This window comes from Arvicanthis niloticus, chromosome 24 (genome assembly GCF_011762505.2).
Source record: "Arvicanthis niloticus isolate mArvNil1 chromosome 24, mArvNil1.pat.X, whole genome shotgun sequence".
Lineage (NCBI taxonomy): Eukaryota > Metazoa > Chordata > Mammalia > Rodentia > Muridae > Arvicanthis > Arvicanthis niloticus.
This window is the reverse complement of record NC_133432.1, coordinates 21,028,219-21,054,349: the sequence shown is the minus strand read 5'-3', so window position 1 is coordinate 21,054,349 and position 26,131 is coordinate 21,028,219. Positions and strand designations below refer to the sequence as shown.

At 43.9% G+C, this 26,131-nt stretch overlaps 1 protein-coding gene across 9 annotated transcripts in view; it reads right to left on the bottom strand.

Moving 5' to 3' along the window:
• Positions 1-26,131, bottom strand: part of Caln1 (calneuron 1) — a 474,231-nt gene that overhangs the window by 167,068 nt on the left and 281,032 nt on the right. For all 9 annotated transcript variants that reach the window (XM_076923056.1, XM_076923054.1, XM_076923058.1 and 6 more), the window contains one exon: positions 10,793-10,905. In XM_076923056.1, the coding sequence (XP_076779171.1) occupies positions 10,793-10,905 (113 nt within the window). The remainder of the gene's footprint in view (positions 1-10,792; positions 10,906-26,131) is intronic.

The window sequence follows — 26,131 nt, the reverse complement described above, 5'->3', positions numbered from 1 at the left end:
AAGTTGAAAATGAACAACTGTGTATGTCTTTTATCCATAGATTCAACAGAAGCCAGGTGGAGGCTGGTAGCACAGCCCGTTCCCCAAGCTTAGGCAGGGTAGCAAAAAGCTACATGTAACAAACAAATGCATGTAATTAAAAAGAAAATCTTTAGAAAATACCACCATTGGAAACCATCCTGTTTTATAGACTATAACTTCCCAAACAGTGGGTTATGACACCGGATGTGGGTCATTTACATGTGGGGAATCACAAAAACTTGGCAACAGTAAAAGGATTCTGACCAGATAACAAACAAAAGGTTAATTCAGAATCAAACACATAGTGTTTCTGGATGCATCTATCCGGGGTGTGAATTCACTGAAGCCTTGGTTCGGAACACACAGCACAAGTCCATTGCACTGTGTAATACAGTCACGATACACATCATCAACTTCATGACAACCCCGGGTTCTGACTGGAAACTACTGTGTGTTATAGACTACAGCATTTGTAATGTATATATGAAGCCTTCTGCCCTTACAGAAACATGATGGCTTCATTACTATGGTAAACAAAAGTCAGTTAGAGTTTCCTGTGTCACTCCTCAGCATGTAAGTATCCAATTAGTATACTTTGGGTTTGTAGTGTGTTAGAAGGCTTGGTTTTTTTTAAAAACCTTCAAATTGATGACTTGAATTTCACTTAAAAAAATGGCCACATTGAATTTCAGCTTGGGATTAGACAGTTTCCAGCACAGTTGACTCTTTTGAACTATATATTTATGCAAAGCAGTGTTCATACCACGCATCAATTCTGAGCAAAGTTTGGCACTGTGTCTTGCGGTGTCAAATGTTCACCCAAGACTTAATTACTTCTGAAAAAAACAAACAGACACATTTGTCTCATTAATATGCAAATTTGCCTTTCTTTTAATAAATGGTAAAAGATTATGTATACAAGAGTTGTTTTAAGATACATTTTTTAAGATATATTTTTTTAAGATTTATTTTTAACATGTCTGTGAGTGGCAAGTGCTTACACCTGTGAGTGCCTACAGAGGCAAAAAGAGGGTTTGTCCCCTGACCCGGGGAGTCAACAGGCTGTGAGCTGTTCCAGGAACCAAATTGTTTTGCAGGAGCAGTCAATACAAGTTCTTACCACCAAGCTATTTCTCAAGCCCTGTAATGCATTTCTTCAGGATGTTAGGTAAGCAAATGCTTGTATATCTATTTTTATTCACCTATACATTAAAATATCTCGGGTGATGATGACCTGCACCTGAGTCCCTGGAACCCACACAGTGGAAGGAAAGAATGCCTGACAGTTGTCCTTTTACCTCCACATGCATACCATACCATGCACATGCACATGCACACAGTATCATGGACATGTGCATATATACACATATACACATATAAATATAGATGTACGCATAAATATACACTTAATTGATCAAATTTAAAAAAACACCCTCAGGTAAGTAGGGTTAACAAGTGGAAATTCTTAAGAGGCCCTGATAGTTACACCTAAGAACGTGATAAATAAGGAATAACTCAAATCGCCTAGCTAGATGTAAACCAAGATCAGTAACGCATCTATAAATAAGGCTGCCTGTACCATCCTGTAGGTTTCTCGGAGCCTCTCTGTTTTTATCAAGTTCCATCACCAGGGGGACTTTGGACACCAGACTCCCAGGCTGTCTGATGCAGATATCCTGGGGTGTGGGGTCAGGAAATTTCCTTCTAATAAGTCTCAAGTGATGCTATCAGCTACTGATGATGACCAACACGGTTGAGTAACCATGTCAGCTCAGACGCCTCCCATTTCCATATTTCACACCTAGGAAAATTACTTTGGGCATTCAAGAGCTTGCTGTCAGTCTAACAGGCATGGTGATAGACATTGCTGCTGAGAGATACTCAGGCTTTAACAGAGGAAGAAGGGAAGAGCTGCAGTGCAGATTCAGAACTCTGAGAGAGTGGCAAGTTGACACAATATTAGAGGAGAAACATCTAGTTGGTGCCAGATGTGATGAGTGGAAGATGTGCCAGCAAAAGCTCAGTCAACTTAAATTAAAAAAATGAGGCCATGATGGTATCTCACTCCTGTCATTCCTGCTACTTAGAAGGCTTTGAAGAAGTGGTGTTCCAAGTTTGAGTCCAGTCTGAGAAACAGGGAGTTCAAGGCCAGCTGTGGCAACTTAGTGAGACCCTGACTCAAACAGAGCTGGGGCTGTAGCTCAGTGATAGAGTATTCACCGAGCATGGTGGCATGGTGAGACCCTCGGTTCAATCCCTAGCAACAGAGAGAGAGAGAGAGAGAGAGAGAGAGAGAGAGAGAGAGAACAACAGACACAGAGACAGAGACAGTGATAGACTGAGAGAGGAAAAGAGACAGAGAGACAAAGTATAAAGAGACAAGAGGAAAGAGGAGAGACAGACAGAAAAACAGAGACAGAAAGAGAGAGATGGAGGGAAAAGAGAGATAGAAGAGACAGAGAAGACAAAGGAAGACAGACAGACAGAGATAGACAGTGATAGACTGAGAGAGACAGAAACAGAGAGACATAGAGACAAACAGAGAGAGGGAGGAGATAAGGAGGACAGAGGAAGGGATGGAGAAGAAGGGAAAGAGAAAGGACGGGGTGAGGTGGAAGGAGGGAGGAAAAGAGGAAAGAGGAAAGAGAAGGAAAGAAGGAAGATCTCAAAAAATGAAATGCTCTTATATTTTCCAAGCCGTGGTCCCGTGCACCAAAACCTTCACAGATATGAACACACTTCATTTCACAGAACCATCTCCCTGCAGCCTTGCTCAGCAGCCAGCCTTGTGCAGGTAACCTCTAGTCTTACACATAAAAAAATCATAGCTATTAATAGACGCTTACTAGCTGAAGTCTGCTTTTTCTTTACTTTAGCTTCTCCTCTCAATTATGGAAGTAACATATGCCCACTGTTGAGATTTTAGACAACACCTCCACCCTCCTACCACACAGAATGTCACTGTCAACTTCTTAGCCCATCCCTATTCCTTAAAGGCAAAGCAGATTTTCCACTGCAATGTAACTGCAGCTGGTCAATTTTTCTTACATGTCGTGAACATGGGGCATGGTGAGACCTCATCTAACCATGAGTCAAGAGCTCCAAGCCATGTTACCCCCTGTCAACCATGGCTATAGAAACAGAATGTCTAACATTCCAGGCAGAACGCAGGTCAGGATCTGGGGAGGATTTGTTGTTGTTGCTGCCGCTGATGTTCAGCCTTAAAATGGATTTATTTTTAATTGTGTGTATGGGGGTTATATGCACACGTGCACACACAGTCAAGGGTACTGAATCCCCTGCAAGCAGAGTCGCAGACAGTTGTGAGCCACCCAACACGGAGACTAGACACCAAACTATAGAATCTTTACTAGAGCGGTACATCCTCTTGACCATGGAGCCATCTCTCCTTCCCAGTGTGTTTGGATTACAACGACGACTGACTGTGATTCCAGGACTTAAGCAGAAATGGAAAGCTAAAGGAGAGAGAGAGGAAAAACCAGACAGAGCAATGACTGGGGATGGAGAGATAGAAGCCAAACCTAGAAAGATTCTTAGGGAGCAGCTGCAGGTATTGTCTGATTCTCCCACAGGCAGGAAGGAGTCCGTAGTTGACAGGGGTACTGAGTTGTCCTGTAGTTAGGTATTCGGGGACTGAACAAGTCAATTTGGTAGGCAGGTCTGTTTGAGTCCATTATCTAAGGATAGTGATTTGTGCATGTATGGGAAGGATCAGAGGTCATTCTCAACTGTCAATCAGATGCTTTCTCCTTTGTTTTCTTAAGATAGAGAGTCTCCCACTGACCCAGAGCTCGCCAAGTAGGCTAGGCTGGCAGATTAGTAAGACCCCCAAGGATCCACCTCTGCCTCCCAGCCTCAGGTTACTAACTCACTACCATGACAAGATTTTGTTTGTTTGTTTGTTTTTAAAGCATAAATTCTGGGGATCAAATTTCATGCTGAGTCAGAATTATTTCACCAGCCTGCAACTTGTGTACTTTTATGCTTGGTCTTGGATATTGCACAGATCTATCTGTATGGCAAACTAGACATTGTTACCATCTTAAGAACTGAATGTGAACCCCCACCCCATCATACGTTGAATGTTCAGTTACCTGTTGGTGGTGCTATTTTGGGAGGCTCTAGAAACTTTAGGAGATGGGACCCAGCTGGAAGAATTTGGTCCCTGGAGGGTTATGTCCTTGAGGGTATATTATCTCTGGCTGCTTCCTGCCTCGGATAGGGATTACAAGTATGCACCAGTGCACCTGGGTCTTGATGTGGTGCTCAGGATGGAACCCAGAGCTGTATGCATGATATGTTCTCTCTCAGCAGAACCATGCTTCTAGGCCTCCTTTTCAGTAGTTTAAGTGTAGAAGCCCTATCGCCTTTTCTTCAGATAGAAAAGAGACTAACAGGCTGGGTGACCACTGGGGTCAACAGTGCTGTTGAATCTGCTGTGATCCTCATTATTATCCTTGTGATTGTTTCCAGTCTACAGACTTGTAGAAAAGCCCAAAATAGTTCCTGAGGTCAAGGAGGAAAGATTGTTAAAGGGTTCTTGCAACAAATGAGCTCATATAGACACCAAACAGTAACTGGCCCTCTCCCCACTTCACCAACCTAAAAGACATTCTAGAATACAGATGGGGTCCTAGTGTATAGTATAAGGAAAAAGCTGAAGACCACATTTAGCAGTGGTCACAACCAGACAATAGTATTGTTTTATAGCAATTCCCACAATGGATGGAAGCTTCTCAACAGGCAGGAGGCAAAAAAAAAACCTTACAAGGTTCAGAAAGTTCCTAAGGTTTACAAGATTCACAAGCCCTCCCTCACCAAGATTTTATATATAAACAGTAACAGTTGCCAGGGAGAGGAGCTTTTCTTCTCAGCTGAGCTGCCTATACATTCTGAATAGAGCTCCAAGGATGCAGATGTTTTTGAGTTATACCCATGCTAGAGTGGGTTTTCCAGTGATGCATGGTGGCCTTTGAATTGTCCATGCTCCTATAAGTAACTCTTCACCCACATTCCTGTAAATAACCCCAGTAAACTCACTGGTCTGCTGTTTGACTTTTATCTGTTATCGGTTTCCTTTCATCTATGTATCCCCAGGAATGTTGAACAGGAAAGCCATCCTCCAGTCCTGTATCCAAGCCTTTTTCTTTCTACCTCTCCATCATTACATCAAGTTCCAAGGCAAACTTCAAACAGAATTTCTTATTTCCTCCCCCATAATATCCCTACAATAATGTCAAGTTTACAAGAACTTGATACATGGAAGGAGAAGAATACAATGAAATTTCCAAAGTTATCAGCCAAGCCCAGGGGTGGGTGCCTATAATCAAGCACTTGAGGGCAAGGCAGGAAGATCAGGGTTTGAGGCCAGCTTGGGATACATAGAAAGACACTGTCTCAAAAAAGTAAACAAAAGTTCTGGCTGGGAGAGACAGAGATACAGAGATACAGAGACACAGAGACACAGACACAAAGGCAGAGAGAGAGAAAGCAGGAGGGAGGGAGGGATTAAAGGAGGGAGGGAGGGAGGGAGGGAGGGAGGGAGGGAGGGAGGGAGGGAGGGAGTGTTGCCTTAGGACAACACCTGAGGTTACCTTTGGGCTTCTGCATGCACATGAACGCACACATATGCCAAGGTCTTACAAGTAATGACTTACTATCTAAGAGGCTCTTGAACTAGGTGCCAGGGACTTCGTGAGCCTCACCAACAAGCACAGAATACCCTGTTTGGACCAGACCATGTAGAACACAACTTGTAGGCCATATTCCTCGGGAAGGAAGCTGTGAGTGCAGCTAGTTAAATTCCACCATCTCCAGTATCAATTCCCTGCATAAATGCTGCAGGTCATAATTTTAGGACTGGCACCAAGCGATAGTTGGTTTTTCAGAATCGCAGTTGATTTCATTTTACCCTTGGCAACATCGGCTAGGGCTCCAGTAAAGAAAGAGCATCAGGAAAGAGATCTAATTAGGAAGATGAGCTCAGCGCTTAGTAAGACTTCTTGTCAACGATGTGGAGAAGTCCCTCTACTTTTGTATTTCTTCTAAGGTAAGAAGAATTCAATGCCGAGAAAAAAGCAAGGCTTGTGACAGCAACAGTGGAAGCTTGGGCAGGGGGCATAGCTCAGCCAATAAGCGCTTGCTTAGCAAGCATGAGGACCTGAGTTCAATTCCCAGCAGTCATGTTAAGTCATGCATCTGGATAGGTGCATGCTTGTGATCTGAGTGCTGGGGGAGACAAAAAGAGATGGATCCTTGCGACTCTAGCCTAGCCTAATTGATAACCCCCAATGAGAGCCTGTCGCAAAAGAAGGCGGCCAGCTCCTGGGGAACAATACTTGAAGCTGACTTCTAGCTTCTACACTCATTTGCATATATATGTATGCATATCTGCATGCACATGGGAACACACAGACACACAAACACCTTGGAAGCCTGATTAAAGGATCTCTTCCCTTTCTGAGAGCTAGCCCCAGAAAGCTCCTGCTTCCTGACTTCACTGGGAGGTAGTTTTCTCCCTTACTTAAAAAGGACAATGTGGGGCCAGGCATGGTGGAACATACCTGTAATCCTAATGCTGGGGAGACAGAGACAGATAGATCACCGGCCGGCCGGCCAGCTTAGCTTACTTGGTATACTCTAAGCCAGTGAGAGACTCTGCTTCAAAGAGAAAGTGAATGGTACCTAAGGATGTCCACTGGCCACCAAACACATGTGCACACATGTGCACAGCACTTACACCAGAATGCATACACGCACATACCCAAAAGCGAAGTCTGAAAGTCCCCATGCATTCTGCACTGCACTCTCTTTTTACCCTTCGAGTTAAGAGACACCAGTGTCAAGCCAGGATGCTCAAATGGTACTCTGAAAAGGCCCCGATGGTGGAGATCTGAGAACAGGTTGCCAGCCAGAACAATGAGGCAGCCTAAAGTACACCCAGGAGCCTCAGCCAAGCCTTCTAATGATCACAGCGGGCATCTTGACAGCAATCCCCTGAGAGACCCAGAGCCAAAGCCTCCAGCCCAGCTGCTCTCTAATTCATAACTTACTGAAACTGTGAGACTTGCAGAGTTACTCGTTTTTGCCTGTTCTGTGGTTATGATGGCATGTGAGGAACCACAGCTGAATCTGAGTACCTCTGCTTCAGTAAAAACCGGATACCGGGCTCTGATAAAACATCCTATCAGTCTCTTAGCTCCTGCTGCTAGTATCTCCTCCTGGAACACCAGAGTTAGAGACCGGTCTTTCTGCTCCTCTTTCTAATGCTAGCGTCAACCACTGCCACAGACTGAAACCAATGCATTCATGCACATATGTCACTTTTACATATGCACACATGCACAGAGCCGGCTCTTAACTTCCACCCACCCTCACCACCCCAGCCACCAAGCATGGAGATCATGAACTCCTCTCCATGCAGGGATGGCTGTTGTGGGTGTTTCACACACTTTCTCAAGCTGCTTCTCAGTGATCAGGCAGTAGAGCAGAGGCAGGGCCTGGAAGCTGGGTGCTAATGGATACCCCTCTGTTTGTTTGCTAATGGCTGTTCGGTCCTGGGGGAGTAACTGCAGGAGAGGGAAGATGCTGCATTCCAGAGTTCATTTGACTATTACAGGATGGGGATGGGGGTGGGGATGGGGAGATGGCTCAGTTGGTAAAGTGCTTGCCTTACAAGCCTGAGTTTGGTCCCCAGAACCCTCTCCCCATACACAAAATCTAAACCAAACAAAAAAAATAACAATAACAACAACAACAACAACAAAATCTATGTGTGGCAGCCTGAACTTGTAACCTAAACAACTGGGAAAGCTGAAATAGGAAGATCCCAAGGGCCTGCTGACCAGTGAGGCTAGCTCAATCAGTGCATTCCAGGCCAGTTAGAGACCCTGCTTCAAAAACAAAGGTAGATGGCTCCTGAAGGACACGTATGTACATACACATGCCGTCACACAAAGTACACTTTTAAAAATAAATAATCTCAAATGCAATTTCCCGCCCTCAGCTCACTTTGCTGTGCCTGGTCTTCTCACTCTGGAGGAGGGAGATCTACTGTATAACAAAACCAGAGCGAGTCTGTGATCATGCTGGCGTGATGGAACTATGCTAAGGAGAATCAGCTTTGGGTTAGAGAAACGCTGCCTGGTCAGAGAGATGTCATATTGGTAAATAATCTAGAGAATCAGGGCCACTATGTAAGATAGGGGTCTGATACCCATAATTTCCTCCTTCCTCTCAGCACCAAGAAAAAAAAGCATAGTACTCAGGATGCCCTGTGGCATCTTCTTGGGCTAGGGTGAACCATGAAGGCAGAGCACAGGGTAGACAGAACTCGTGGCCACTGTAGGTAAAGTGCAGACCATGGGGACAACTTATTCTTTCAGGCTGAAAAAATGGCACTGCTGTTTGGATCCAAAATGTCTCCTATATGGTCATGATTTAAATTCTCTAATTACTCTATTTGGGACAGTATGGGATCTTGAGAAGACAAGTCACTAGAGTAAAATCCTTAGGAGATACAATGCCTGACTCCTTCCAGGTTTTCTCTCTCCTTCCTGTCTACTATAAAGTGAGCGACCATCTCTCCTTTGCTACATACTCCTATTGCCACGGTGGGGCATGACAAGTCCTATGTGTCAGAGTCACATGTCACATGGCTATCTGAGTCCTCAGAAACTGTAAGTCAAAATTAGTCTTTCTTCCTCTAAATTGTTTCTGTCATCTATTTTTGTCACAGTCAAATGAAAAGTATTTATATGTGCATTGGCTGGCTCTATGCTAGGTGAGTACCAGAGTAAGATCTGAGATGAGGGAAAGTATGCTTATCTATCTTAGGAAAGTGTATTTACTGAAAAGAAAACTATTTTAAGAAATCAAGGGAATACTGTGTTTTGATGGTGCTTGTAATGTTTTAATTTATTTTTTCTTGGTTTTTATTTGTTTCTGTTTGCTATTGTTTTGGTTTAGTTTTTGCTTTTGTGAGACCAGGTCTCACCCTGCAAACTTTGTAGCCCAGGCTGGCTCCAAACTTAGAGCAATCCTCCTGTTTCAGTCTCCTAAGTAACAAGATCACAGGTATGCAACTACTCTGCCCGGCTTCCGTAGTGTTTTAGATGCCTAAAAATAAATTCCATTCGATTGAACTCAACAATGTATCTGGCTCATGTTTGAAAAACAAAGATTAATGATCCATTCCCCTAATTCCATAACCAAGAAATAATAGTCACATTTTAAAATAGAGACGTGAAGTAAAAATGATGTAGTGTTACTCGAATAATTAGAATGTAGGCATCAGTAATCTCCAACAAGGATTCACAAGACAGAACTGACTGCAAATTGATAGCGTTGGATGCAAGTCCTTAGATAAAACCAATATGTCCTATGAAGTGCAGGAGTAATATCAAGATCCAACACAAGCTACCATCTACCCTGTCCATGGGGAAGCGCTTGGGATTGTCAGGTTTGAGCTAGAAGCTACCGGGACCAAGCTTACCTGTATAAATACACACAGAGAGACACACAGACACACAGACACACACACACACACAGAGAGAGAGAGAGAGAGAGAGAGAGAGAGAGAGAGAGACAGAGACAGAGAGAGACAGAGAGAGAGAGAGAGACAGAGAGACAGAGACAGACAGAGACAGACAGAGAGAAAGTGTATCTCTCTCTTCTCCTCTCTCTACCTCTTCCTCTTCTCATTCTACCCTCTGTCCCTCTCTTATCACTCCTCTCTCATGTCATCAAAACTGCCATAAAAGAAATGAGAGCTGTCATACTGTGATGCCGTGTGAACTGTGAATATGTAATCCTCACTTTCCCAGAGGTCGTGTACTGAGCACCCTGAGCAATCAGGAAGTACAGTAAACATACCCCCTACGACGGACACACATAAGGGGACCAACTCCTGTCACTGAGAGGACAGATACATCTGATTGGAAGCATCTCCTACAGACCCTCAGTGACTGCATGGCATGGGACCACCACCTTTTCTCCCACCCCATCCCCAAAACCTCTAAGGCAGAGGTTCTCAACCTGTGGGATCATGACTTCTTTGGGGAGTCACATATCAGATGTCCTGCATATCAGATATTTATATTATGATTTATAACCGATACAAAATTACAGTTATGAAGTAGCAACAAAACAATGTTATGGTTGGGGTCACCACAACATGAGGAACTGTATTGGAGGGTCATTAGGAAGCATTTCCAATTTGCATTAGAAAGGTCGAGAACCTCTGCTCTAAGAGAAGACCTCTACTCTGTCTCACAGAACTGAATTCTCTTCAGAACCCCCCTCATGCCTATTTGCCTACAGTGTTAATAACTACTCCCAATAAACCTGTTACTCAAAAGAACAACCTGCTTCATTGGTCCTCTAGAACATCTACACTGAGAACTTTCACGACTTTAGCTTAAAGTAAGAATTATCATAGGTAATACCAATGTCTCCTTTTCAAGATCTCCAGGAGAAAGCCCTTCACGGGTCAGACGTGGAAGAATTTCACCTCCACAAATGCAAACTCTGCTCCAAGGAAAAGACGCACGGAGACAGCTCAGTTTTTCAAACCCTAACAGAACATAGCATAGCGTTCAACTGTGATAACCAATTCAAAGAACACCTAACACCCCAGTCCAAGAGGGCTCATTGCAGTCTGAATAGACACCCAAGACTTCACAGACAAAGTTAGTTGATCCCAGAAAACATGACACTGCCAGACTTAATCTGATGTGAAAACCTCACTTACCTGCCAGAAGATACTGTCTATCGTATTTCCAAGAAAACCATCCCGACCTTCTGATGACACCAGCTTGGGCCCAAGAATCGTCATGAATTCATCAAAATCTACTTGCCCATCTCCTGGAAGGAGAAAAAGAGAGATATGAGTGAAAAGTACCATAAATGTGATCAATAGTCCCTGATGCAGTTAACAACTCTTTTTCTCCTTGGCATGACTTAAATAAAATAAAAAGAGCTGGTGATGTAACTGAGAATTGCTTAACATGGTTCTTTTTTTTCCCCCTAGTACTGGGGATTGAACTCAGGTGCCCAAGCATCTAGGCAGGGGCTCTACCACTGAGCCACGCCCCCAGCCCCTCACTGGGGGGATTCTAGGCAGGGGCTCTACCACTGAGCCATAACCTTAACTCTTCAAAAGGCAATTTTAGGTAGGTATTTGTCCTGGTTAGGTCTGTTGTTGTTGTTGTTGTGGTGGTGGTGGTGGTGGTGGTGGTGGTGGTGGTGGTGGTGGTGGTGGTGGTGGTGGTGGTTATTCAATTGCATAAAGCTTCTTTGGGAAGAAGAAACAATTGAGAATATGTCCACAGAAGAAATGCCAGTAGCCAGTAGTCAAGCCTGTGAGGCACTTTCTTGATTAACAACGATTTGTGTGGACGGTGCCACCCATCTCTAGGAGAGTGGTCCTGGATGGTATTAGAAAACCAGCTGAGCAAGTCATGAGGAACAAGCTAGTAAACGTCACTCTGCCTTGGCCTCTGCTTCAGTACCTACCTCTAGGTTCAGGTTCCTGCTCCACTTCCCTTCATGATGAACTATGATCTGGACACACAAGCTGAAATACCCTCCCACCCCCACTCTTCTTTTGGTCATGGTGTTTTTATCACAGCAACAGAAACTCTAAGACAGTATTCTACACTAAACCAAGTCCTCAGGCCTCCACTGGCATATTCTAAGTATGTACCTTACCTTTGAGCCACACCCCCAGCCCCTCACTGGAGGGTTCTAAATAATCATTCTACAGCTGAGCCACACCCCAACCCCAGCCCCTCACCGGGGGATTCTATGCAAGTGTTCTGTCTTTGAGCAATATTCCCAGTCCTCTTTTTACTTTTTGTTTAGAGACAGGATCTCACTTACTTGCCCAGGCTGTCTTTGATCTCACTTTGCTGTTCAGGATGGTCTTTAACTTGCAATCCTTCTGCCTTAGCCTCACGAATAACTGAGATGACAAGCCATTACTTACCAAGGTCCACTTTGTTTTAAAATATTAAAGTATCACAATAAAGTGGCAATAGTTAGTAAATCTAATATTATATGTCTTTGCTCCTCTCTTTAAAAACAAGCTGTCAGATTGCTCAGGCCAACCTCAGACTTGCAATGGAGCTACGAATGACATTTACTTCTGATCTTCCTAACTCTACTCCCCAAGTACTAAGACCGCATGCATGTGCCGTGTGTTTATTCAGAGCAGGGGATGGACACAGGGCTTTTGTACTTGCTACATAAGAACTCTATTGACCAAGCTATACTCCCAGCCCTACCACAAGTCTTGACAATATCATTTCCTCTTGTCCCTAATTCAATCTTGTGTTGCTCTATTCATGCATAGAAGGTATATGGGCATGTTCACACACACACACACACACACACACACACACACACACACACACACACTAGCTTAGCTGTGTAGTGTCTAAGCTTTTGTAAGGATGCCCTTCGGTAGTCACAGCAGGATGAAGTTCCTGATGAGACATTTCTCAGTGCCTTCCCCCATCATTAAGCAGTTCATGACTGTACTCTATCTACGTGCCCACCCAGCACCTCCTCTTTAGCATGACCGCACCTCCTGTCTGCTGCTCCTCGGTACCTCAAATTGTCTGGCTATGTGTGACAGAAATCACAACTTCTTCCTTGCACTCACACATAAACAGAGTCATTATGTCTAAAGGGTTTAACCCCTTACATGCTTGTTGAAGTTCTCTCTGCCATTTCTCCAGTAGATAATTCCTTCTCTAATGAGCTTAGTGGAACAACGTTTCCAAGAATCAATACTTATATGTGGGATTATGGTAGCACATTGCTGCCTCTATACCATCTTCAATATAGTTTGAGATTATTTCCCCGCAAAGCGAAGACAACACTGCTCTACAAACTTCAGTGATATTTTGACCCAAAACTAAGAAAAAAAAAACCTCAACATTCTCTCCAAGCCTGCCTCTGTCTCTCGTAGCCTTATTATTCCCACTGTTGCATAAGAAAGCAATATGTTGTTTTCACCTCTCTGGTTCTATGTGCCTGCTGCTATATCTCCTGGGGGATGTCTTTACCCATGATCTTCCTGGTGAATGCCACCTTGTTCTCAGGGAGGAGCTACAATGCTGTTAATATTTTATTGCTTCCTGGTCATACCTTATCTCACCAAGAAGAGTCTGCCAAATTTTCTTTCTTGTCAGTATTTATATAGCTATTTGCTCAGAATTGAAACATTCCCCCTTAGAAGAAAGAGGGAGTTCACAAGACTCAGGAAACTCACAAGACACAGGAAGCTCGGGAAACTCACAAGGCCCAGGAAGCTCAGGAAACTCACAAGATTCACAAGGCCCCTCTCCAGTGGGTTTTTCAGTGTCTCATCTGCCTTCAAGTGACCTATGACACTCTATATAATCCTTTACCTGTACTTCTGTAACTTCTGTAAACTCATTGGTTCAACAAGCCAGACCTTGGTAGAATCATTCCTTAGCTCTGTTATTGGTGCCTATCTGAAGTGAACAGATTTTTGTTCACATTATCCCAGGAAAAGTCCCAGCATAGTCTCTTACAACTTCATGTGCATTGGGTACAAAACTTACCACCCGTGTTCCTGTCTGGGTTTGCCTTACTCCCCGACCCCCTGAACTTGATTATGGAAGGTCAGTGAGCAAAGCAGTTTTGTGACTATTTCCTATGTAATGAAACATTCCCTCCCAGAGGGAGGTTCTTTTTGACTAGGGGAGGTCAACAAAACATACAAGGCACAGAAAGTCCCTAGAACTCACAAGGTTCAAAGTGCCTCTTTCAGTGTTACGTAAGTAGCCACTATAGGGGGCAGGGCATGTCTCCCACCTGTTCACCAAGTGCAGGGAGCTCTGAGATGAAGCTTTTTTGAGTCATCACCCATGCTGGGCAGACTTTTGGTGATACAGCTGCCTGTGAGTCACCCAGGCTCCTATAAGCAATCCTAATATACTCGCTGGTTCACAGAAGTAGACCACAGTGGAGCCATTTCTTTGCTTTGTCATCTGTGCTCTATTTTGAGTGAATAGACATTTGTTCATGTCTCATCAGGAAGAATAACCCAAGAAGGCTTGAGACATCTATGGATACTGATGACCAGGACAGGTATTCAGAATATGCTTGGAGAATGAATAAGTGATATTTCTTGATTGTTTTCCCTTGTTCTGTTAAGCATCTATTGGGTTTTGTGGGGGGTATTTTGGTTTGTTTTCATGTTAGAGCTGGTGCTAACCAAAAGGTGTTTGTCAAGTCTACTTCACAGGCCAAACTGAACCGTCAGGGCATTGAGTGATCCTCAGCAAGTAATCAACATGGCATTAGGAACCCTTACAACTATTTAAACTGGCAACACAACCAATAGCTTTCCACCTCCTTGTCTTATCTCCAGTTGGTGAATACACACACAGTAGCATCCCAGAATGAAGACCCAGAAATTAATCTATGCTCAGAGTGTCTGTGCTTCCAAGGAGCACTCATTCAAAACCTATGCCCAGTGGCCAAGGAGATGTCATCATCAGGATGCCAATAACTCAGCACAGACTGTCCAGGAACACAGTGCCTCATAGATGAAACTCCTGGGAGGATCAGGGAGGTGTAGCAAGCTGGTGGGAAAGAGAAGATTAATCTACCAAATGGGGTGGAGCAGTCAATGAAATGCTGAGTGGAAATCAATTTTTCTCTCCCCATTTGACAAAGTAAAGGGAGCTGGAATTTCACCCTTGCTGGTATTGCTAAAACTGTGCAGACAAACAATGAATTCTCATTGGCCTCTCAGATTAGCAAGTACTTCTAAATAGAAAACTCTCCAATGTGATGCTGGCAGAGACACAGAAAGGATGCCTTCCAGTGTGTTCCTGGTGTATTTATTCCTGGGTATAAATAGGAAGTTATCTATCAATGTAGGAAGAGAAGAAAGAAGAAGAAAAGGGAGGAGGAAAAATGGGAAGCTGAAGAAAAGAAGGGAGGAAGAGGGAAAAGGGGGAAGGAGAAAGTGAGATTAAGCAGGAAAAGAGGAAGGAAAGGAGAAAAGAAAAGGAAGAAGGGAAAGTAGAGAAAGAAGGAAGATGAAAAGGGAGCTGGGAGGAGAAGAGTAGAAAGAAGGAAAAGGAGGGAGGAAGGAAGAAGATTAAGTAGGAGGGGAGAAGAAGAAGGTTTATAAAACACTAGACTCCTGTATTCCCTAAACATGTCCTGTAGACCCAGCTCAAGGCCACCCTCCTGACTTACCCATGACGAGCTCTGGTAGTGAGAGTTTGGGTTTCTTTAAAAACCCAGTTGATGAATAAATAAATTGAGACCTTTGATCATGTAGGTCAGGACAGGGGGTAGGAAGAAAAACCTTATCTCAGACAGATAGTAGAAAGTTAGGCCTTGATCTCACTACTCAAAATTAATTGTGTAAGGACAAGGCAGAGGATAGTGAAGGGGCACTGTCTCAACAGATAATAATAACTGCTGAGATTGCTTCAATTGCTTTGAATTGTTTTAATTGTCAAAATGTGTGTGGGTATAAATTTGATGGTTATGATATTAAAAATCCTCTGGGAGAGAGGTCAGAATAGAACAGGCCTGAAGAGAAAGCAGGCTGCTAATTTGAATCAATCTAAACCTTTATGATGAATTCAGGTTACTGGACCAAGGACATGCTATTTGGGGAGAGAAGCTCTGTATTCGTGTTAAGAGGAAAGAAGAAAAGATTTTGGACCCCTTCCAGAGGGATACGGATCAGATATGGCAGAGAATGACCCCCTGAAGATCTTGGCTACAGAAAAAAAAAAGTTTGAGATAATCAAAATATTCAATTCATTCTTAAATTTCTGACAGGGTTGAAGACTAGTTGTAGTTTCATGATCAAACTTGAGTTGTTTAGCATTGAAGAAGATGATGTAGGTCTGAAAGGATGGTTTTTAGATGGTAATGCAAGCTAAAATCAAACCATAATTCAGGTATAGAATTGTAAGGTCTTTAAGTGAGAATAGATGTTAGAGTAATGTACCTAAATTGCCAAAATTGATGGATTAGACATTATTAGTATATAGCATACCTTATAGTTTACATAACTGTTATAACTATGTTCAATGTATATCTGAGAAAAGGGCTTTTTTAATGAATGAAAAGGGGGAAATGTTATGGATTCAATTTAATTCTTATGTTAATTGGGTTTCCCAAAATTTCACAAGAATCCCGTATGTAAGATGCTGCAGGTCCCTGCCCCCAGTTGGTTCTGAATAAATAAAGTTGTTGGCAGCCAATGGCTGGGCAGGGTGACAGAGGCAGGACTTTAGGATTCTCAGGCAAGGGGACCCAAAGAAGAAGAAGAATCACCATGCGAGGGGAGGAATAAGATGCAGGCTTGAGAGCAGCAGAAGACAGAGCACCAATCATGCAAAAGCCAGGGAAGAGCAGCCCCCCCCCCCCACACACACCCCAGGTCTTGGGTAGCAAAGATGGAATATAGATTTTAGAAAGTAGTAACTCAGGAGTATCGGAGAGGAGGTGTTAGCAGCATGGAAGTTGGGGAGCAGCCCAACCATTGAGCTGATTAAGGCATATTAAATATAGGCTGTGTGTGTGTGTGTGTGTGATTTGAGAATTCAAAACATTGGTGTGCATGGTGAGGAACTTGCGCCACTACCTCTGGTTTTTGTTTTGATCCCAGGTGTCCACAGCAGCTGACTATGATTTGTCTCGTGCTCTCTCAGTGGCATGATTCTGCTCGCTGAAGATGTTTACGTTGGGAATTCAGGAAACTCTTGAGAGGGTATAAAAAAAATGCCAGAGGCCTGAGAGGAGGGAGGCTCTGCTGCTCCCCCTGCTGCTGCTGCTCCCTGTTGCTGCTGGTTCCTATTGCTGTAGTTTGTCAAGTGGTTGTGAGCACAGAAACAAGAATAAGAAACTCGATATCCTGATGATTAGACTTGCCCCAAGGATCCCGATGCCCCTAATCAGCAGAAAGTAGTCTAACAAGATGAACACTCCTTTTCCCTCTAACCCTTTTTCTCTCCTACCTAGTATTGGGGAGTTGGAAGGGATTGGGGTGAAGAAGGTGGTAGGTATAAGAACCCAATAAAATACCCAAAAAGTATGGTTACAAGCTCTAACAATCATACAGTCTTTGTGCTTCAGTTCGAAGACATAGGTCTATTTGCATGTAGATCTTATGAGATCTTAACTAAAATGTGTCCAATAAACTGGACACTCATACTCCTGTTCAAGGTCTAGAGGGCACTATTCTCTCCCACTTGGAAAATTAGCAACAGGCCCTGCCCATGCTTCTCAGCCTGAGGAAATTAAAACTATGTTTGTAAAAAAATCTACCTTCCAAGTAAGAGAAGAGAGACCACCTACTTATTTACTCCATGCAGGGGCCCAGAGGAGCAAAACATCGTGCCCTCTTCTGAGGATCTCTCCTCAAGAATCCTCAGGAGTTCTGGCCGCATGCATGACAGCACCTGGCAGTGCTCACAAGTAGATGCTACTTTCGCCCAAAGGCATCATCAGAGCAAGAACTGATAAGCAGATACAATGCTTCTAAGATCTACCTTGGTCCTGGAAAAAACAAGCAGCTCTTTTACCACTTATAAACTGTGGTCTGGCTGGAGGAACTGGAGAGATGGCTTAGTAATTAAAGAGCTCACCCTGCAAGCATGAGGAATCACATCCGGATCTCCAGAAAGCATGACAACCTGCCTGCAATTTTAGCTTGGGAAGGTGAAGACAAGCGATCCTCTAAGCAACCCATCTATCAAGTCTAGCCATATCGGATGCATTCTGGGTTTGATTGAGACATCATGGCTCAATGAATGAGATGAAAAGGGTGACCAAAAATTAATCAAAACATCAGCCTTGGACCTCCATATGAATGAAAAGAGAGTTATATATGCAACAACACACCCTTGCACTTCCAGACATGCAAGAACATGCATGCATGCACATGCACACACACACACACACACACATACACAGTAATCCAAATGACTGTCTCATGGACTGGGAACCATGGCTGGGAAGATGGCTCAGTGATTAAGGGCATTGGTTTTCTTCCAGGAGACTTAAATTGAGCTAGCAGCACCCAAATCAGGTGGCTCACAGCCACCTATAACTCCACTGACAAAGGATCTGACACCCACTTCTGGACTCTGAAAGCATCTGCACGCACATGCACAAACACACATAGAGACACACAAATACACACAAATACACATACTTGAAAAATGAAAAAGTCTTTGAAATTAATAAATAACTCTTATCTCTGTACGTTTCACATAATCATTTAAAAGAATGAGTAATAATAAGAAACAGGAGATAGTTGCTTGACATTTTCTAGATGTCTGTATAGGAGTATTATATAAATTTATTTCAATTCCAACACTATGAAGAATTCTATCAATTCATATATTACCAGTGGTAAATATTAGACAAGAAGAAGTTAAAGTAATGAGTGGAAAATGCCAGAGAGCTAGCACATGGCAGGGCAAGGACTCAACTTGGAACCTAATGTTAACCCTACAGTTGAGCATGCCCCTCTGCATCAGAGACCCCAGCACACAGCCTTAATAAGGCTTGTATTTCTTTCCAAAGTCTTCGAATTAAAGTGTGTTTTCCTCTCTTGGCCCCAAGGAAAGGATTTAATGGGTAATTGGGAAAGATGACCTTTGGGAATTTTAATGTAAATGGCCACTGTCTAAAAGCCACATGTTCCTCGGATTGCTACTGTACCTGCAGTAAGTGTCCTTAGTCATTCTCACAGATGGTGAGTTCCCAAAGGAGTCAGGGCACTCACACACAACCCAGCACACAACTTAAATTTCTCCTACTCCCCAAAAGAATTAGTCTGATAAACAAATCTAAACAGGTCAAGGTCACCACAAATAGCTATTATGGAGTGTCCCCAAAGGTAAGTATGGAACTATTGAGGTTTGGTCTTTTACTATATATTGTGATGCTAAATATGGCCCCAAAGGCCTGGTTACCCCCAAGGATGAGAGAATCTCCATGTAGACCTAACCCAAGTGATAATATGTGACCTTGCCTCCTAAATTATTCCGGATTGGTGAATAAAGATGCCTACAGCCTATAGCTGGGCATAATTGAGATAGGCAGGGTTTGAGTTCTAGGGCTTGGAGTCAGGGAAGAACCATGAAGGGGAGAGAAAGGAGGAGAGAAGGAAGACACCATGGGTTAGGTGAGTCATGAAAGCATGACCACAAGGGTTGGCCAATTGAAGTTAAGAGCAGCTCAGAAGAAACATGGCAAATTATAATTTGGGTTTAGAGTAGATATCTGGCCAGCTCTAGTGCTGATTAAGGCATGTTATAAATATAAAAGTTGTGTGTCTTTTATCTGGGAAACTGAATGATCAAAGGCAGGGTAGAAATCCGATTGAGATTAAATATTTCTACAACATAGAACAATTCCTGTACCAGTCACCTTTTGTGAGAGGCAGGACTGACTGTGCTAATGTGTTTATAAAAAGATAAAGAGAAAAAAGAGTATGTTCTGTGGAGGTGTGTGGTGAGGTATGGGGGAAGGGGATGTCTCAGCGAGCCCATGCAGAAGAAACCTCTTCCCCCTGAGGGACCAGCCACACACTGGTATAGCGCAGTATAGTATAGAATAAAGTTTATTCAGGGCATGGGGAGGGAACTTAAGAGGGTAGTAGAGGCAGAGAGAGAGAGAGAGAGAGAGAGAGAGAGAGAGAGAGAGAGAGGAAGAAGAAGGAGAAGAGGAAAGGGGAGGGGAGGGGAGAGGAGGGGAGGGAAGGGAAGGGAAGGGAAGGGAAGGGAAGGGAAGGGAAGGGAAGGGAAGGGAAGGGAAGGGAAGGGAAGGGAAGGGAAGGGAAGGGAAGGGAAGGGAAGGGAAGGGAAGGGAAGGGAAAGTAGAGGCTGGCCATGAGCACGTGGAGAGGGGGTAAGGGAAGGGGGAAGGGGCGAGGGGACAGAGGGATCAAGAGAGCAAGAGCAAGAAAGCAAGAGAGAGAGGAGGGGGTAAGCAGCCCCTTTTATAGTGGGCCAGGTCTACTTGGCTGTTGCCAGGTAACTGGGGGTGGACTTTAGACAGAATGCTAACATGTACCCTTATAGGTTTGTGAGCATGTGTATGGTATATGTGCGTGTGCATGCCTGCATGTGGAGAGCAGAGGCTGACTTTGGTGGTCGTCCTCAATCCATCTCCACCCTGTTTATCTGAAAGAGGATCTCTCACTCTCACTGAGCCTGGAGCTCATGAGTTCTGCTGGAACGCCTCCCCAGTGCTAGGATGACAGGTACATGCCATCACCTGTTGCTTTTGCATTGGTGCTAAGGGTCCAAATTCAGGTCCTTGTGGCAAGCACTTTCCCAACAGAGCCATCTTTCCAAGCTACAGAGGGATTTTTGTAGGCATTATTTATTAGCATATATTATACAAAATAATAGGGTCACCATGAGATTTTTAGACACACATAACTTGATTCTCTTTCATCCCCCGCTCCTCTCTTGCTGGTCTGTTTTCTTTTCCCAAATAGTCTCCTTTCTACTTTTATGCCTTGTTTAAAAAAAAAAAAAAAAATCTAGACTCCCCACACAAGACGGCCAGGAATCCAGATTATTAAAAAAAAAATAAAATAAAGCAAATAGATAGGAGACTATTTCTCTAAATTCAGTTTGTTTTACTTTTCAAAGGATTCTTAATTGCAATGTTTTTAAAGTTACATCTGAGTGGGGGCAGGATGTGTACCCAGGCACATGTGGAGGTCAGAGAGCCGCTTGCAGAAGCCAGTTCTCCCCTCGCACCATGTGGGTCCCAGGGATCAAACTCAGATGATTAGGCTTGGTGGTTGGCATCTTTATTCACTGAGCTGTGTCAACAGGCTCGTTGTGAGCTCTTATTTAGCAATGGTTCTATATGAATCTTGACTAGGCAAGTAAATACAGAATGAAGGATGCTCACTTCTTCCAAGCTGTTTTTCCTTTGGTAGCTTCTACTGATCTTGATCCACTTAGCAAGAGGTAAAGGGAGCTAGCCTGCCACGGACCGTCCTCTGGACTCCTACTGCTCCGTGAGCCACAGTAATGAACTTGAACTAGGCCGGGAAGCTACAGGGGGCCCAGATCTGTACAATGCTCATTAGGAACAGCCAGCTGAACTTTCCGGGAAGATGAAAATTCATCATAAACTCCAGGGGAAAAAACTAAAGGAAGGAAAGGAATAGGCTGAAAAAGCTGGTAGGCATTGATGGGGGGGTGGGGCTACGTGTAAACTGTGTGACTTAGAAGTCATTCTGCTCTGTGAAATCTACCCCAGAGGGACAGAGTCACATAGTAGGCATATCCCAGGCCATAGAAGTGACGTGTACAACCCGCTGCTTAGGCCAGAAGCAAAGGACCATGGTGGATCCATAAAATCGTTGTACTTGATGCCTTGGGTTCCCAAGACGACATCCTCAACTGTTTTCAGTAAATCCTTGAAGGAGGAAGGAGTTAACAAGCTGCAAAGGGAAACAAAGTGTGACGGCCAATCTTCATCACCAACTGGATCTTCCTTGAAGGACAAAGCTTTTATATCAGTTCCTGGTTTGAAGAGAGATGGCTGATGGGTAATGGCAGGAAAGGGATGGCAGCCGAGACCCACTTGGTTCTGGCAGAGCGAGAACTTAGAGTGCAGCTTGCTCACACTGGGGCAGGGCAGGAAGCAGAGAAAGGATGGGATGTGTAGCCAGGTTGGAACTCTCAAACCCATTCCAGTGACTACTCATCAACCAAGTCTTGGCCCCTAAAGGCTCCATAATGTCTGGTAACAACCAAGTGTCAAAACAGGAGCCGATGGGGCACACTTTATATCCAGACCATAACAAGGGGAGAATGCAGAACTAGATCCCGAGATACTCCAGGATGAGTCAGGAATGGACTGAACAGGACCCTGGGTTCTAGTCTTCTTCTGTGGAGTGCTCTAAGCAAACGGGGGATGGGCAGGACTTACGGTGCAATGCATGTTGGGAGTTCTCTTTTTTATGTGTGTGTGGAGGGAGGGACAATACATGTTCATATGTGTGTGGGGGGGAGGTGCACATGTGTGCAAATGCCATTATATACATATATGTGGGTGTGAAGGCCAAAGGTTGACATTGGGTATCTTCTTCAATTGGCCCCTACCTTATAAATGGAGGCAAAGACTCAGTAAAGCATGCTGATTTGGCTAGTCGGGCTAGCTTTGGAAATCCCTCATCTCTGCCTACCAAGTGTTTGGTTTATAGGCAGGTAACTACACCTATTCAGCATTTATGTGGGTACCGGGACCACACTGTGGTCTTCCTGCCTATGGAGCAAGTGTACTATTTGCTGAGTTCTCTCCCCAGCCCATCTGTGTTAGATATTGCGTCTTGATCACAACTTAACTAAGATATCATATTTTAAAAAACTGACAAGTTGAAGATGGAAGTAAAACCCTGGTGTGTGTGTGTGTGTGTGTGTGTGTGTGTGTGTGTGTGTGTGTGTGTAAGTGCATGTGTAAGAGAGCATCAGATCTCCTGGAGCCAGAGGTACCCTGGTTGTGAGCTGCCCAACAATGGGTGCTGGAAGTTGAACTTGGGTCCTCGGCAAGAGCTCTTAACAACGGAGCCAGCTCTCCAGCCCCTAAAGGCTTTCAAGAGACTACTGAAAAGCAACATCCATATCTAGCTCTTCCTAAAAGGGCTTCTTTGAACTGCCTAAGCTACTTCTCCTTTATTGGCTTAAAAAATGCATCTAAAGTTGGATATTCAAATTCCAGGAAGTATGCCGCTCAAGTTTAAGTTCAAATTTCAAAGCTCAAATATTTTGTTTCAAGGTGATTCTAAGCCCTTCTGCTTATGGCTGGGGCTGGGAGCTGCCTGGTTTGTGGGTTTTTCACGGAGAATGGCAGCCTGTTTCTGGACAACATTGTTCTTTTTATTGTTCTCCCCCCACCCCCTTCCTCCCATCCCTCTTCCCTACTCCCTGTTCTCTGTGTTTGTGTGTAGAGGCCAGAGGTCAACCTTGGATATCATTCCTCAGGTGCCAGTAAACTTGGGGTTGTTTTGGTTTGGTTTTAGTTTGTTTGTTTGAGGCAGTGTCTCTTGCCTAGCCCCGGGTTCTCCAAGTAAGCTAGGTTGGCTGGCAGAGTCTCAAGGATGCATCTGCCTTCTGTTCTCTGGAGTTGTCATTATATCATTACATGTGTCACAACACATGTAATGGATTTTTTTTTTTTAATATGGGTTCTAGGGATTAAACTCGGGTCAGCGAGGTTACAAGACAAGCACTTACCCAAACCGAGCTATCTTTCCAAAGTGCCTGATTTGTTTTTATTTACAGTCTCTCCTGGGAGTGCCATTTTCTCTCCCTTCATAATTTTATACCCAACACCGCAGAAGGTGGGTGTATTGATCTGTGTGATGTAAGTTGGTACCAAATGACATCTTCTATACGATTTCAAAAGCTATGCTTCTTACAAGAAGTCATCAGGATTCAGCTAATACCTTCCTGAGCCAAATAATTACTCCTCGGGAATTATTTCACAAGATCGCTGAAGCACAGGGCAGGAGAAGTAACTCACTGTTTGCTTGTAAATGCATTGCGTGCCACTACTGAAAACACACCAGACCGATTGAAAAACTAAGGATTTCTTTAAGGAAACCAATGGACACGAAGACTCAATACCATGAGGAAAGTTCATGATACAAAAGCAAATAAAGCTAGCCTGAAAGCTCACTCCTATTATCTGAGCTACTCTAGAGGGTAAGACCAGAGGTTCACAAGTTCAAGGCTTGAGTATACCACAGGATGAGTTCACAGGTTCAAGGCTTGACTATATCACAGGGTGAGTTCACGTGTTCAAGGCTTGACTATATCACAGGGTGAGTTCAAGGCTATCTTGGGCAACTTACTTAGATCATGTCACATAATTAATATGTGAAAAGGAGCCTAGGTATGTGGCTCAGTGGTAGGAGAGTTGCAGTGAGGGCCTGGGAAATATAACTCAGTGTTGTACTATTTGCTTCGGAATCTCCCACTGAGGGGCTGTGGCATGTCTCAGTGGAGGTACACTAGAATCCCCCAGTGAGGGGCTAAGTATCTGGACCAATGGTAGAGCACTTGCCTAGAATCCCCCAGTGAGGGGCTGGGGGCGTGGCTCAGTGGTAGAGCACCTACCTAGAATCCCCCAGTGAGGGGTTGGGGGTGTGGCTTAGTGGTAGAGCACCTGCCTAGAATCCCCCAATGAGGGGCTGGGGGTGTGGCTCAGTGGTAGAGCACCTGCCTAGAATCCCCCAGTGAGGGGTTGGGGGTGTGGCTCAGTGGTAGAGCACCTGCCTAGAATCCCCCAGTGAGGGGCTGGGGGCGTGGCTCAGTGGTAGAGCACCTGCCTAGAATTCCCCAGTGAGGGGCTGGGGGCATGGCTCAGTGGTAGAGCACCTGCCTAGAATCCCCCAGTGAGGGGCTGGGGGCGTGGCTCAGTGGTAGAGCACTTGCCTAGGAGAACCTCAGTGAGGCTTGAGGGATGCCTCAGAAGTAGAACATCTATCTAGCAAGCTTGAGGCTATAGGTTCAAAATTCAATACCCAGTTATTCCTCTATTCAAACAAATAACAAAAAAAAAAAAAGGGCAATGGATAGGAAACTGTTATGTTAATTTTTAAGTGTATGGCCATACAGGAAAATGGAAGGTGATTCATCTCTGGCATTGGGTTGAAGTTTTATTTCTTATTTTTGTTCTTTACTCTTTTCTAATCTTCCTGCTACTATAAAAAAAAATGGTTTGAGGAATAGCACAGGGTAGAAATCTTTCAAATTTCTAACCGCATTCCTTAGGATGGAATCCAGAAAATAAATTACCAAATCAAAGGAAAAGAACATTAAAGCTTTTTCTATAAACAGAATGGCCATCAGAAAGGCTCTGCCACTGCCCAATCCCGGCAGTGTGAGAAGGCTCAGCCACCAGCACCCTTCCATCTCTTTACTTAAAATCTCCACTTCCTGGGTGTGTTGGAAAATGCTCTTATTATTGCTGCCATTCGCATTTATTTCCATATTATTGAACTTGGATAGTTCCCATGTATTTCATGTTTATGTTTTTATCCCTTTGTGAATTATCTGATCTCATCCTTATATTAATCTTCTAATGAAGTCCTTTGGCATTGAAAAACGCTGTGCCACTGCCAGATTCTCTGCATAATGTTTCGCTAGCTTATTGCTAAATGTTTAATTTAGTCTATTATTATTTAACAGGCAGAGTGCATTACATTGATTTCCTCTTTTTTTTCTGTACTTTTTTTTCTGGTGGCATTGGGGCTTTATATTTGCTAGGCAGGGGCTCTACCACTGAGCCACGCCCCCAGCCCCTCACTGGGGGATTCTAGGCAGGGGCTCTACCACTGAGCCACGCCCCCAGCCCCTCCCTGGGGGATTCTAGGCAGGGGCTCTACCACTGAGCCACACCCCCAGCCCCTCACTGGGGAGTCTAGGCAAGGGCTCTAGCACCAGAGCGCTATTTCTAGCTGACTTTGTACTTTTCCATTTTGATATGGGGTCTTACTAAATTTAATAGTTGCCCTTGAACTTACAATCTTCTTTTCTTTCTCATAATACTGAGTGACTTATATTTTTTAAGTATCTTGTAAAAAAAATTCAGTGAAGAGCAAAAACCTTTTTTTCCCCTAAATTCTTATCTTTCCATTACCACTTATGAAAGAAGCCTCTTCCCCCACTCAATTATTTGTTGCATTATCTGTATTTACCATGGCTTATGTCTGAACCTCCTAGTGTTATCTCCTATCCATTCTTACCTGAGAATATTTTTCATTATTCTAATTCTATAATACACTTTAGCACCAGATATGGATTTCCATCCTTAATTATTTTTAAAGCTTTTCTTGCCTCCTTATTCCTCCAAATGACCTTAACGACAGGGAGAAGTTGGGTGTTGTGATGAACACTAGTCATTTTGCACTCAGAGGATGAGGCAGGAGGACTGTGAGTCTTAACTCATGAAGTGGCTGTGTATGCACATGTGTAAGAAGCCAATATCAGATGTCTTTTCTCAGGTACAATCCAATTACAAAATTTTTTAATGTATTTGA